The sequence below is a fragment of the Osmerus eperlanus genome, chromosome 26, assembly GCF_963692335.1.
Source record: "Osmerus eperlanus chromosome 26, fOsmEpe2.1, whole genome shotgun sequence".
Classification (NCBI taxonomy): domain Eukaryota; kingdom Metazoa; phylum Chordata; class Actinopteri; order Osmeriformes; family Osmeridae; genus Osmerus; species Osmerus eperlanus.
The window spans coordinates 7,462,942-7,478,877 of NC_085043.1; the positions used below are offsets into that span (position 1 = coordinate 7,462,942).

At 45.0% G+C, this 15,936-nt stretch overlaps 1 protein-coding gene across 1 annotated transcript in view; it reads left to right on the forward strand.

Annotated features, from left to right (window-relative positions):
- Positions 1-467: 467 nt before the first annotated feature.
- onecut3a (one cut homeobox 3a) overlaps positions 468-15,936 on the forward strand; it is a 15,711-nt gene continuing 242 nt past the window's right edge. Inside the window, exons 1-2 of the mRNA XM_062452248.1 lie at positions 468-1,746; positions 15,839-15,925. Coding sequence (XP_062308232.1) covers positions 720-1,746; positions 15,839-15,925 — 1,114 coding nt within the window. The 5' untranslated portion in view covers positions 468-719. The remainder of the gene's footprint in view (positions 1,747-15,838; positions 15,926-15,936) is intronic.

Consider the following 15,936-nt stretch of genomic DNA (forward strand, 5'->3'; position numbering starts at 1 on the left):
TAGGCCTATGGAAAGGATGCAATTAATATTTAACCTTTCAGAAATCACATGTTCTGGCGCCCACACTGACGGCTTTATCTGCGAAACCAAAGAACCAGCTTCTTATCCACTGGACCCCAATATCTCAAGGTAAATGTTACACAGCATGGGATTGCAGTTTTGTTCAAGATAGTACAACCTGTATCTTATCAGGTTAAATGTCTAATGTAATCTTTTTGAGGAATTTGAGGGTGAGTTACAACATGAACAAACCTCGGCCTGATTGACGGCTCGTGACGTCAGACAGACCCCAGCTGCCCCCCTCCACACCCCACCCACCCAGACTACAGCAGCTCACGGAGCCCGTTGCGCGCGCAAATGCTCAGGCACAGTCACATCTTTACATACGCGCGGGCACGTCTTCATACACGCTGTGAGCTCTGCTCTGGCTTTCGATTGTACAAGGTGCTCCACGGCGAATGGAATACGAGCAGACACAGGCACAATAACAGGCGCGAGCAGCGGTTTCTCACACGGCTCTCCAGCAAGCAACGGATCTCTTTAAACCATGCTGGATTGACCGGAGAGCAGCTACAATCAATGGGGCTTTGAAATCGTTCAGAATTTATTGGAAAGGAGACAGAGGGAAAACGAGGGAGAGCGAGAGCGCGGGAGTGAGAGTGTGTGCGTGTGTGTGAGAGAGGGGCGACAGATAGGTGGACAGAAAGATTCTTTCAACGATGGAACTTACAATGGAAAACATTGGAAATCTGCACGGCGTATCTCACTCTCATCAGAGTGACTTGATGAACTCTCAGCACGCGCGGCAGCCCTCGTCGCACCGTAACTTGCACGGACGGTCAGCGATGGTGTCCAGTATGGCCTCGATATTAGAAGGGGCAGGGGACTACCGCACGGACCACGCGCTGTCCGGTCCCCTGCACCCAGCCATGACCATGTCCTGCGACTCCGGGATGAGCTTGAGCAGTACGTACACCACGCTCACACCGCTGCAGCACCTGCCGCCCATATCCACAGTCTCTGATAAATTTCACCACCATCCTCATCCTCACGCTCACCACCACCCGGCACACCAGCGGCTTGCGGCCGGTAACGTCAGCGGCAGCTTTGCTCTGATGCGGGACGACAGGAGCCTCGCGTCCATGGGCAACCTATACGGCCACTATCCCAAGGACATGTCAGGGATGGGTCAACCGCTGTCTCCTCTGTCCAACAGCCTAGGATCTTTGCACAACTCCCAGCAGAGTCTTGGTGCCTACGGGCACAGCGCGCACTTGTCCAATGACAAGATGCTGTCCTCGGGAGGGTTCGAGTCCCACGCTGCCATGCTGTCCCGGAGCGAGGAGCACCTGGCGCGCGGTCTCGGAGGCCACGGGGCCGGGATTATGTCCACTCTGAACGGCATGCATCACCACAGTCATCCGCACGCTCAGGGTAACGGGTCAATGCTCTCTGACCGGGAGCGGCAGACGGCGGGGGGCGGGCAGGGAGGTGGGTCGGGGCAGGTGGAGGAGATCAACACCAAAGAGGTAGCACAACGGATAACGGCCGAGCTCAAGCGCTACAGCATCCCCCAGGCCATCTTCGCCCAGCGAATCCTCTGCCGGTCTCAGGGCACGCTCTCGGACCTGCTCCGGAACCCGAAACCATGGAGTAAACTCAAGTCCGGTAGGGAGACCTTCCGGCGGATGTGGAAGTGGCTCCAAGAGCCCGAGTTTCAGCGGATGTCAGCGCTGAGACTAGCAGGTGAGAGGCGCGGTGTGTCCAGGCTACAGCTAGCAGACTTGTGTGTTTGTGTGTGTGTGTTTGTGCGAGCGTTGGGGGGGGAATCAATGTTGAGTCAATGTGGCGAGACAGTCAACATCTCCTTACACAACCTTTAGGAGTCAACAGCCTATATGTGTAAAGTTGTCATGCTTATAGTTGTTACTTGGTTGGGTGTGTTGCCTATATGCTCTACTAACAATGTCTTCAAATGAAATTATAGTTGATATTCAAATAAAAGCTGAAGAACGAACTATAACATAAAAGGCAGTCAGGCTAGAAAGCAGTTACACTGCGTAACCACCAGAATTTTTGGTTTTCACTGAGAAATCTATAGTCCCCTTAGTTTAGATGAAAATAACGTGATAACTTCAGGCCTATATACCTATACTGCAAATGTGTGGTTGTCATAGGAATCTGGTACTCTTGGGGCCTTGCATCACATGCTCGTGAAGCGCAAACAAGGCTGGTGTGAGGCGCGAGGGCCCAGCCAGTGAGTCAGAGGAGCGTGACCTCTCACGGATCGATCGCTCGAGTCCCGGCGTCCCTTTTCAAAGTAGCCCGCTGATAAATGATCAATATGGATCAGAAAGACGTCCCCAGAAACAGCTGCGTCTTTCTCTAGTATTTGGGCAATAATGGCTACCGTTCAGCTTGTATTTGGAAATACTAAGAGCTAAACTATTTCACTTTCTCACATGGCTTTAAGACGCAATGGGGATTTGTTGTAATCGTGTTGTTGAAGTGGTTGACTATATACATTTTAATATCCTTTATTATCCAATAGATGACTAAGATTTGGAAAGAATCGTAGGCATTAATGGCAAACCGACTTAAAATGAAAATGTAAACCCTATCATGCTATAACAACAAAACATTGCGAATTTATCCATAGCCTGTCATGATGTGCTTAAAATGTATATTGAAAAATACAAAGCAGTATTGGTTCAATCTATATTATCCTGGCTGGTAATACAACATGATAATACGCTATCGAATATATTTTATTACATCGCTTATAGTGCTAAAATGTAAGTCCAGATCTTCAGGTCGAAGGATGCGTCAGCGGTCAATGTCAATCTATCATGACCTGCATCTGTATTTTACAAATCTATATTTTTATTTCATTCACACGTATTAATTGTGACACAGAGGTCATTGATTTAAACTCTGGTTTCCTACCAGCCAATACTGCAGCAATCTTTTTTTCTTACTCAAATTCTAGGCCTCAAAGCTGCAAAAATAAAACTGAACCAGTTAATCTCGTTAACTTGAGTAAAAGAGGCGACGGAACGCCATGGAATTGAAACCCAGAGTGAGAGGGAGCTTTCATTGACGCTGTGTGTAAAGGACTGCACTCGGACCTCCGGTTCCTAACGTCAATCAGTCCTCGTGCCGTCGTATTTCAGCGGACGGTTCAATTAAGCAGATATAGTGGCATATTTTAGTTCCAGTCAATGCGCTATTGAAAAGCACTTAATGGCATGTAAATTGTTCTTCCACGCTTTTAGTGGTGTTCTGGTAAATAAAGATTTAAACACTCCACAATTGTCTCCTTAACTGAAAGGTAATTGGGCCGCGAGGTTTTATATCTCCCACACCTGATAAAGAAAGCTCCTTAAGTGAACATGAGGCACTTAGAATAAGGACATAGTTCTCCCTGTGTGTGTGTGTGTGTGAGTGTGTGTTATTTTCTTCATGATAAGAAACAATCGAAGTAGTCATCTATCAGTTTATTAAATACATGTATACGATGTCTTATCGTACACCTTGGCAGGTGCAACCGTGATGGCGCGTGGCTGTGATCATGTTTATAATTATTAATGTATAGGCCTGAATCCTTCGCATGTCTTTTGTGAAAGAGCGGCGTTTCCGCCCCTTAATTGTTGACAACACTGCGGTATAGTGTGAGCCACCTTGCGCGGTCTCCTGTGATCGAGTCACAACGCAGTTTGGCCAAATGACAAATGACGTCTATGTAGATGGCCGGAGCTACATTTTACTTACAGCATTTAAATTATCCATTATCTGGTGTGCGCATGGGGCTGGAAGTGGGAGTGTGGGGGTTGGGATTTTGAAAGGAGGCTGGCAATACTCGGTCGCCCACATCAATCAATAAATTCAAATTACTATTCCAAATTCATCACAGTCTCACAAATCAATGCCGCTGGACTGCTTAGCTAATGCGAAAACCTCAGTGTCTGATAAAGGCACATGGCCGTCTCCATGCTAGCTTATATTTAAAAAAATAACATGATGTTGAGGAATTGCAGCGTCTTTATATAATATTGAGTTAACGAAAGGACCATGAATTAACCATCCTGTCCGTAGGCCTACGCGCTCGTTCTCGGATTCGGTGCAGAGAACTACATCCTTGGAACGAGCAGATGAAGAGGACTTGAAAAAAAGGTCACAACGAAACTATGTTGTATGGAACTGTGATAGTCTCACTGATGATCATTGGTCACTGATGACCAATGAACGCGTCAAAATAGACTGTACGACTTTGAAGAGATCATTAGATCTGGTAAGAGTTTAGCCATGTTTAATCTAACCACTAGAGTAAACAAACCCAAGTTGACATCTTGAACAATAACTGAAATAGGCTACAAGCGATAGAGAGACACTAGAGAGGAGCCACGGATTGCATTAACGATGAAAACAATTCGTCTTTGCATGTGTGTGGAATTCCACACTCCATCTCAATGTATTTGGTCGGGTCAATATTGAAGTGATCGATAAGGATAGCCAGTGCATCTATCAATTATTCCGCCTCAGCACTCTCCCATAGGGTTCCCGGGCAGTGTATGGGGGAGGGCGGGGGAGAGAGGAAGGGAGGGGGGAGGAGCTGGGAAAACGGAAAGGACAATCAGAAGAGAGACCACTATTTTCTCACCTTACTTCCTCTCTGTGTTCTAATGATGTCACCTCTGTACACTGGACGGTAAACTAACTGTCTGTATGCCCTCGAGGCTCTCCGTTATACAATACGCCCGCGGTGAACAGGCCCCGTGCCGCGCGGTGCTATACCGAGAGACCAGTGGCGAGAGGAGAAGGCAACACCACCGCAAACACGAGCTCACCACGCGTAACCGACAACAACATGACGTTTCAAGTTTATTAGTAACAAGCACACGTGCAGGTGCATTGGAAGTATCTGGTCTGGCTCCTTTGGAAAATACCTAGTGGCCTATAAACATGTAGGCCTAATAATAATCTAAACATTTAAGGATAATGTCAATCCTAGCCCATTTGAGCTTCTACAGCCATACTTATCAACAGTCTATATAATAAATTAAGATTTTGGGAAACTGAATAATAGGCTACTGAATAATTCGCTCACAATAAAATATGAAGTATTGTGTGCAAAAGTTTAATATGAATTGTTAAATTCAAGAAAATTCTTCGTGATAGTTACTGGCACGTGGTGGTACTATATTTTGAATTATTATAGGATCGCCGAAAACATTTTTTATGATAAACCTGCTTGATACTGGCCGGGAGGTGATCGATGCGCCCTTAAATAATTGATAGACGAGAGAAAACTGGGGAGAGCCTCGCAGCTGTGGTCTCGCCCGCGCCTTTTCTTAAACACAGCAATGTTTGTAGCTACTGTAAGACCCATTAAAACACAAAAACACATGTGCGCCCTCTCGCGCTCTCTTACACACACACATTCTTTCTCTCTCTCTCTCTCTCTCTCTCTCTCTCTCTCTCTCTCTCTCTCTCTCTCTCTCTCTCTCTCTCTCTCTCTCTCTCTCTTTTACTCTCCTTCATTCTCCTCGCTCCACTGTCATGAAAGTAGGTTCGACCTATATCCTGTTTCTTTGAATCTAATCCACCGTTTTGATTACACAACGTAGCGGGATTACTTCTCGTTTTAAGGAATTGAAATCTGGGAATGTGTATCTCATATAGGCCTAGTTATATGGAGTATGCGCAGCACCCACAACCTCAGTGTCCAACCTCCCGTATTTTTCCTCGTGCGTGCATGTATGTGATCGGGATATAGAGTGCGTCTGCGCCATACATTGTTAAGGCCGATCTGGCGAGCTCTGAATCGGTATTGATTTCCATTCCCCGGTCTCTCCTTTCCATCGCTGGAGCTGCACCACGCAGCCGTACTCCCGCTATCCCCCTCCCCCTCATATAGACCCCCCCTCCCCCACCACCACCACCCCTCCTCACCATCAACGGACCACCCTTCATAACATAGCCTACATACAACAGCAATGCTAAACGGCAGCTCGTGTCTGCTGTACAGCCCCCACTCTCGAAAGCAGAAACAATTATGTCAACCCGTGACACTTCGTCTAAAAAATTTAGAAATATTAATAGCCTACGAGAGCGGACTGCTGCGAGGTCCTAGCCCGCTTTTGTTTCTCTCTCATCAACCCTTTCCGATCACAACGTGTGGGGGCCAACACACGCGCACAAACAAATAGCCTACACACACGTCGCAATTATAAATGCAGCAGAGGTCTTTGCGTGCTTGTGTACAGTCTGGAACGCCGTCTATTCTATTCTAGATGATCCATCCCGCCGCTCCAGCGTCGCCCCCTCGCCAAACCGGATCGATAGGAGAGAATGACCTTTAAATCAAATTGCTAGGAGACTGAACGGTGTGCATGAGGCTAGTATCAAAGGGTTAAATTGCATTGCGTCACCAATTTCGAAGGAGAAGAAACAAACCAAACTGAAAATATAACTAGCCTTATGCCAATTTAGTGTTCCACAGGACACTAATGTCATCATTATCGTTACCGAGGATGATGACACCCGCGCGCGTTCCACAGGACGTGTTGCAACTCTGATCCCGGCGGGACGAGAGGTCTCGTCCATCACATGTTGATGCTTTTCACTCCGGGCGAAACAAAACAGTTTGAATGCGGGCTACTGTAAACAGAACAGTTTTTTTCTATAAATTAAATTACACGAACGTTTATCTCTCTGGGAAACAAACTTGTCGCCATGACAAGTTTATCACTCTCCTGGTCAATTTGCTTTAAACAAAGTGTAACCCTTTTGCCGAGAGTGGTCATGAGTGGTGCCTCCGCTTGTTGTGAAACAATCTCAGCTTTGGGATCATCACTTTTTTTGAATAAATCACTGCATGAATTCCATTAAAAGGAAAACGAGGCGCTTCGAACAGAAACATGTTTACTCCTCGTGTAGAGTCAAAGATAGCTCGAGGTGACAATAGCGGAAGGTTGACATGACTAGAATATTCAAACGTCTATTCTGCGTCATCTGCCGAGCTATTCATGATTGCGCTTGTCCTGGCCTGAGTGCTTTAACCAGGACCATGGTATATAAATAACCGTTCCACCGGTGTTGATGTGCCGATTGACTCTCCTTGCTACCCGTAGCCGCTTATCTGACACAATGACAGGCTATCGCTTACTGGAGGCCTGATAATGGCCCGTTTAATGCCCTGTCCGAGGCGCGTGCTTACGAACAAGGTAGAACTCGTGCTTACAATTTAGAAAGAAAAAGGTCACTAAAACAGAAATAAGAATAGTGCCTTATCAGATCAAATATTATTGATTATTTAAAGAGGGAATACCTATAGGCCTATATTTTAGAGATATATTTGCCAGGCAGCCTATGCCTAGATTACAGTCAAAACCCAACAGAAAGCACTAGTTGTCTTTGATAAACTGTCAAACGAGAATCAAACAATGTTTTTTTCTAACCGAAGACATAAGGGAAACGAAACGAACAAAGGCCATGCCAAACTGTAGCCTACATACTGTATTTGTGTTGTACTGAAACATCTAATGAAATCGAACATGGTTTAGAAATATGTCAAATTGGTTGGTTATCATCGATTTGTTCTCGTAAAACAGATAACATATTTGCCCGCATTTGACAATATATATCTGTACAGTATATAGGCCTATATAAAAAATGTATTGGGCTATACCTGCATTCATGGGAAGCATAATCATTTGAGTGACACATTTTCAATGCTTCCTCTCAACACACCACGCGACAGGGCCTTACCGGGACCACTTACGGCACTACCGCATGTTACACACAAGAGCACCGTGCCCGCAGATGCAACCCGAAACTCCAGTTGGGCAAACCCACACAAATCAACAAAGGAACAAAACGACCGTGAAATCAATTGATGAATTAATCGATGATATGGGCCTATCGTATGCTAAACGGAGTAGGCCTAAACTAACAGAAGAATTTGAATTGATGTTTAATTTAGCTCCACTCGTTTTATAATAGATCTAGGCCCACGCGCTGAACTGACATTTCTAAGTAATTAATTTACTACTAGCTACCCGAGTTTGCCTATATTACCTTACACTGCATAATTCTAAGGTAGTTTGCAAATTGCAAATAGGAATAGTTAGACAGGTAATATTTCTAGGTATGCGTTTTGTGTGTATATTTACATCGTGTGTGTTTGTGAGTTTATAGGCCCAACACGCTACATAAAGGCTACGTGATTGTCAGTGACGTCAGGGTGTGGTCTTCTCTCCCTTTATCTCAAGCAACAGCACGCACACACAAACACTCACTCACTCACACACACACACACACACATACACACACACACTCACTCACTCACTCACACACTCACTCACTCACTCACTCACTCACTCACTCACTCACTCACTCACTCACACACACACACACACACACACACACACACACACACACACACACACACACACACACACACACACACACACACACACACACACACACACACACACACTCACAGACAATGCATGCTGATATGGATGAACTAAGTAACTTTTTACACCATCAAAGCCACTCAGTTTATAGTGTTGACTAACTGTTAATGATACACTTGTAGGTTTCACACACACAATCTACACACCCAAACAAGCCAAAAACTTTACACTACACGCAACGTAACACTACACACGCAAAGCTGTCTGTAAAAAGTCTGTCACACAACAAGAAATCTACAAAAGCAGTAGTCCGCTTATAAATGTGCATTGTGTTATACTACAATAATAATAATCAAATAATAATTAAACAAAAAATAACAATACAAATAATTTAAGTTGTAGTCTAATTATTGTAGGCTATTTTGTTTCATTGGCAATTTTATTTTTTTATAAACAAAATCCACGTGGTACAGCATAGGACACATTATTGTGGTGTTATAAAATTGATTTCTTTTTTTGCACAGAGTCTTTTTAGGACAAATAATATTTATCCCTATCGAAGTTTTCATTTGCATGCTCTTTTTCAGTTGACAAATCCATCAAAATCAACCTTTGAGACTATTAGCGGCCTGTCCCGCTGATAAAATGTTCACGCATCCCATAAATCACCATGGAGAAAAAAGAACCGTTCGTGAAAAAGCTAAATAATATCATGGTTTGACCGACCTGGCAGAGAATTATACTTGTTCGATACTGCGTTACAAAGACAGCATTATGCCTCCGAGTCTTCCAAGCCCTGATCCCATCAGTGTTGGTATGCGAGTGTGGGTCGGCCATGTTTAAAGCATGTTTACACTGGCCGAGGTCTTCCGCAAGCCTGCGGTGGCCACCATCTCCAAAGGTCAGTCATATTAGCTAACAGCTCTAAATAGACATGACACTGCCTTCATTTCGCATTTTGAAGTATCGATCAAATCGGCTAATGGGACTGTTATAGCTGGCTTTCACAATGCATTTTCCACCCAGGTAACTAAGTGTGAGGACCTCACGGCATGTCTGGAAAATATCTTGAAGACCATATTTAGGCTATTTACATTTACATTTAGTCATTTAGCAGACGCTCTTATCCAGAGCGACTTACAGTAAGTACAGGGACATTCCCCCTGAGGCAAGTAGGGTGAAGTGCCTTGCCCAAGGACACAACGTCATTTGACATGGCCGGGAATCGAACTGGCAACCTTCAGATTACTAGCCCGATTCCCTAACCGCTCAGCCACCTGACTCCCTATTTGTTATTTCTCTATTTACTTTTGGCTAAGTGTTAATGTCAAGCGGATGACTTGTTGCGTGTAGGATCCTATAGCCCAGAACAAATTACACAAAAACAATGAATTAATCAATTCATAAATAGCCTAGCCTATAATTTTGCCCAATAATAAACATAGGCTAACTCGTAGGAATGTAGCATCTGAAAAGACTTTATACCCTCTAAAATATGTAATAGGCTGTAAAGGCTAATCTATAAACCTTGTTGAACCAAGCCTTGTTCATCACACAACAAAAGGCTAAACCAGCAACTTGTTTGAAAGTGGTTCCTACAATATCACCCACATTAGTGTGGTTCTGCGCCCAGGCCGAGACTCGGTCTGTGCTGTTGACATAGTGACTGTAGCTCGCCCTCAGCGGCCGGTCCTCGGTGGGGGAGAGTCGCACCACACCTCTTTCTGGATCCGACCCATGCGAGCAATCGATCCCGGGCAGACCGGTTGGCTGCTCGGTGCGGTTGATTATCGACCCCCTCCATATAGCCTACCCCTCGCCCCCCCTCCCTCCCACACAGACCGCACGCACACCTGACTGCCGCACAGACTGCTTAACACGCTAACATATTTATTATTCATACTTATTTATAAACTTGTTTGATTATTTCATCCAAAGTGTGATGTATCTATATTTGATAAGCAAATTCAGAAAAAGACACTCTCAACTGATAAACTAATAACGCATAGCCTATTCCAAACATGGGCCTACACTAGGTTGAATTAACAAAAAAATTAAAGGATAATTTCTGAAACAGGTAAACGATCAATCCGGATTGTTCTTCCGATGTATCTGTTATTAAACTAGCATTAGCCTACTGTAGGCCTGTTACATCGCACATACTGTGCTGCATGTGTTCATTCGAAGATAGCGACACCAATGCCTTCTATTATCCCATGCATGCATATAAAAAACGAAAATATATATATTATAGGCTATAAGATAGGCAACTTGAGAATAGATATCCACTAAAACAAATCACTAGGCTGGATAGGCCATCTGTATGCGTAAGTCGTGCATGAAAGGCGTTCAGGTTCTAGTCAACGGTGATTGATCAGGTTTAACTAGCGTTCACAAAACGAGCTTTTAATTCTACAAGCGTGATATAACGTGCGTGTGTGCGGTTGTGACACACGCACGTGCGAGAAAAAACGCCCAGCGGATCTCTGCCAGGCTGACAGCGGCTGCCTGGAGACAACGAGACTTGTTGGAGAAGTGTGGAATGCCTTGGAGCTCGATTGTAGCAAACAACCAGAGAAGTATAAGGTTATCAGTATATTAACACTAATTCTCTCACATTTCATTAAGCGATATTGAGCTTAGAGAGCTTAAAGAGAGTGAGATAGAGGGAGGAGGGGTGTTTGGGAGCAATCTTGGCACTAAACGGTCTAAACGGAGTCAAACGTGACGTTTAAAGTACGGTTTGTCGATGCTCACGCTATCAATCTTTGTGGAACACGATGCAGGCTGAAACAAACTAACAAGCATATCAAATCCACAGCGGCTTTCAAAAGAACGGAAACGTGGAAACACCGCCGCCACCATCAGAGGCTGTATTCTACTGGGGAATGGAGGTATGGTCCAGTGGCCTGCGGGAGATGGGGGTGGAGGTGGTGTGTGTGTGTGTGTGTGTGTGGGGGGGGCAGAAATACAGCCCCTTGCCAACTGGCTCTGTCTGAAAGGTGCTGAAGGAAGGCGCCCGAGGTGGTTCGGCGGGGGGGCGGTCGCCAGGGAACTGTAAGGTGGCTGTAATGCTTTAAAACGGACCTGAACCGCAGCCAACTAAGCTGTTTATTGCCAGATTAATTAAATCAGTCGTTAGGGCCAACACTATTCACACACGATCTAGCTGGATGTTCGACACGCAGCCCTAGGCGAAAATATCATTTTGAAATGATGAGGCCTAAAGTAAATAAATAAGTCATCAAATCCGTCACGATGTTATGATAATAAATAAATTGCAGTGTTAAATTGTCTGAAGCACTACACCATTCTCCTGAAAATTGGCAACCACGTTCGTCATGGTTTACGGCCCTGAGTTTATGCTGCTCCCTTTTGTCTTTAAATTCTAGTTAATCATTAAATGTTCTTAATATTTTTATTTTATTTGTAGGCCCAGTGCTATATGGATGTATTTGTAATTGTTTTTATATCAGAACTTCTGATGATCCATCACCAAGACCTCAAGAATACCCTGATAAAAACGGATTTAAATAAACTTCCTTATGCCAGTCACCTTAACCCAAATCAATGATTAATGAAAAAAAGGCTACATGACGTGCTGAAATCAATTAGGTCAACGTTGTATTCTATGTGGTTCTGCCATGTTGGTTTGGTAACCCGCATTATGTGTGTGTGTCTATATAGGCCTACCTACCTCATACCTTTCCCCCTTCTCATGACCCCCCACTCCCTTTCTCACTCAGAATGACAACCCTACAACACTTTCCAGATTCACCCACTCTCTCTCTCTCCTACACACACACACACACACACACACACACACACACACACACACACACACACACACACACACACACACACACACACACACACACACACACCCTCCGAGGCATACTTAATTGGACGAACTGAATTTCACACACGAATTATTCACGAACCTATCGACCCATATTGAACACCCGAAGCCTTCTCGTCACCTCTCTAGGCGTGTTGTAATGCTACGAATATTAATGTAATGAGAAAATTATCCAAGTTATAGTTCACATTTGGATTTAATAAACGCATAGGCTACACGTTACTGATAGCCTATATATCGTATAAGCATTCCTATCTATCTTACAAATATTTCTGTACGTCCAGCGATGCATTAACAAAGCATTGTTACAGTTAGACTATATCACCACACAGCAATCCTGATAAATTGATTTAAAGTAACTGTTGTGATTACAGTAGCCCAGTTTAATTTCTGTTCTCCGTCGATGCCAAACACGAAACAAACGTGCTAAAAATGGAGAATGAAAAGAGTTCAATGAAGGAGAGTGAAGCAGCCTAGCTAAGACCGGTACGACCCACTGTCTCATTGAAAACCCTGTTAACATTGTAACATGACTGAAACACAAAGAGCAGAGCTTTGAAGGTAACACCCGGCAGTCTGTGCGCAGCGGGGCGCGGGAGAGGCAGACGCTTCTGACGGGAGCCAAATAAATAGGCGAACCCCAAAAATACATTTCTATTATGGGGCATGGTGCGGCATGCTCTTTGTGTGAGAGTGGTTTTCTTAGTCTCTCCGCGCTGTGCTTGCCTACAGTGGCTCTAAAAGCTGGAGTAATCGATTTCTTCTTTTCTACGCCGCGCTTGGTTCAGTAATCAGGGGCCCCTTCCTCAACGATCGATCCGTATCGATTACTAAATCCAGCGCCTGTAGCAAGGTAGCGCGCGGTGGCGCCGAGCACTGAGGCCACAGCGAGAGTGACACCTACCGTAGAGCTGACGGTAAAACACCGGGACTCTCTCGGAGCTTACCTGGGAACCGGAGTACAGCCTGCACAATGAAGCGATAGTAGGTCGCAGTTAGCTGTGGGTGGTTATTGACTGGAGGTTTTTAAAAGCAAATTAAAACCCTCTTTACTGTATTTCTGTTCGGCATTTAAGATTATTTTATTGATGAGGTAAATCAAGGCTTTCAGAAGTGAACGCACACACACAAACAAACAAACACACATGCAAACACACACACACACTCTCCTGCACGTGTAAGCGAGCGGAATGTACACGGGTATATTTAACATCCTCACCGGTAAATAGGCCTCCTGTGGGATATTTTTACAGAGCTGTTTGCAGAGGGTACTCGTGACATCAAGAAATCGTCGCTCATTGCGCTTGATATTGTGGAATGTTGAGTGGAACATGAGGGGCCAACTCTGTACCCCGGGGAAATTCTTTTTCGAAACACCTGTGGACTGATTGGCCAAACTCATCCGTACTGCCCCTAAAGTTGAGCTTTTTGGAAACAGTAACGTTGGCCGCAGTTGATGCGATTGAATGCGCATTTGACACGTCTTCGCCTCTGCTAGTGCACAGATAAACAATATGTTTGTGCGCATGTGTGTATGTTTGACTCTGTGGGTGTATGTGTTACTACTGTACATGTGTGTGTGTTTGTATGTGTACATGCCTGTGTGTGTGTGTGTGTGTGTGCGTGCGTGTGTGCAGCTGTACTGTAGTGTTGAAAAGAGATATGAACACGATGGATCTTGCAATGACGCTGTTAGAGACACACAGATATCACACAAACACATGTAGGCCTATTCATTAAGCGGAATATTTAATGCGAATCAACCTGCATTTTCAGAAGGAAAATGTCAGGGAATCAAATAGTTGTTTCCCATGATACTGTCCAATGTTTGTCCATATTGCGTTTATCTGAATACTGTTGGAGAGCATGTTTTTGGTCTATTCTGGTTCTGTAATATCTGGCTGGAGTTCAAAGGTCATCTTTGTGGAAGAGGCTCGGGTCTCAACAGGGCAAACCCTGAATTAATGAAGGAGGAATATAACAAGAAGATCTGCAGTGTAGGGAGACCATGGAGAGGCAGAAGGATAAGTGTGAGAGGAGATGATGATGGTGATGATGGTGATGATGGTGATGATGATGGTGATGATGGTGATGATGGTGATGATGGTGATGATGATGATGATGATGATGGTGATGATGATGATGGTGATGGTGATGATGGTGATGATGGTGATGATGATGGTGATGATGGTGATAGTGATGATGGTGATGATGATGATGATGATGATGATGATGATGATGGTGATGATGATGATGATGATGATGGTGATGATGATGATGATGATGGTGATGATGATGGTGATGAGGATGATGGTGATGATGGTGATGAGGAAGAGGATGGTGGTGGTGATGGTAATCATGATGATGATGGTGGTGATCCAACTTCCTTGTGAATCCAGCACTCAGATTGTACATGCTGCAAAGTAAACCGTGTGTGTGTGTGTGTGCATTTTAATGTGGGTGTGTGAACTTCTAGAAGTCTGTGGCCACGGCAACAATGATGGAGGAAGATGGCTATAAATACCCTTATTGTGTCAGTGTATATTTGTGTGTGTATGTGTGTGTTTAGGACTCTAGTGGGTTGTGTTTGAAGTAGCAGACTGCAATCCTGCTGGAGGGGCTCCTGACCTCCATCCCTGTAGAGATCTCTTTCTGTCTCTTCTGTGATGACTTTTAGAAATCTCTCTCTTTCTTTCTCTTCCTCATTCTCTCTTCCCTTCTCTCCGTCTCTCTCTGTTTCGTCTTTTAGATTCTGTATCTCTGTCTCTCACGTCCATGCTTTTGTCTCTTACTCACACGCAAACACTCGCACACACTCACACGTTCACTTTGTGTAAACGTCCCCCCTTCTCTCTCAGTTTCTCAAACAGCATTAATATTGGATCAAACAGCCAGTGTGCAGCTCTCTCTCTCTCTCTCTCTCTCTCTCTCTCTCTCTCTCTCTCTCTCTCTCTCTCTCTCTCTCTCTCTCTCTCTCTCTCTCTCTCTCTCTCTCTCTCTCTCTCTCTCTCACACACACACACACACACACACAACACACACACACACACACACACACACGCACCCCAGGCTGCTGCTGTCTGCTCTCTGCAGGCTGGAAGGAATACCCCCACTGGGGACCCCAGCACACACTCACTCACACACAACACCACACATACGCACACACACAACATTATACACATGTACACATACATATACACAACACCATGCACACTCACACACATGCAAACACATATCACACACACGCTGCACCATACACAAACACATGAAGACATATCACACACACACAGCACCATCCACATACACACACGCCTACACACACACTCACATCCCACACACACACACAACCATACACACACACACACACACACACGCTCTCGCTCTCTCACACATCTCATTGTCTCCGTCTCATCTTATGATGTATCCACCTCTCCCGACCCTCACACACACACACACACACACACACATCACATTTGTGTATTTACCTTGCCGTGTATCTCTTTTCCCCTCTCTGCCCCCCCGACCCCGCCCCCCCTCTACCACCCCCCTCCCCCCCAAGCCTGCAAGCGCAAGGAGCAGGATCAGCACAAAGACCGCAACACGGCGCCCAAGAAGCAGCGGCTGGTCTTCACCGACCTCCAGGGACGCATCGCTTTG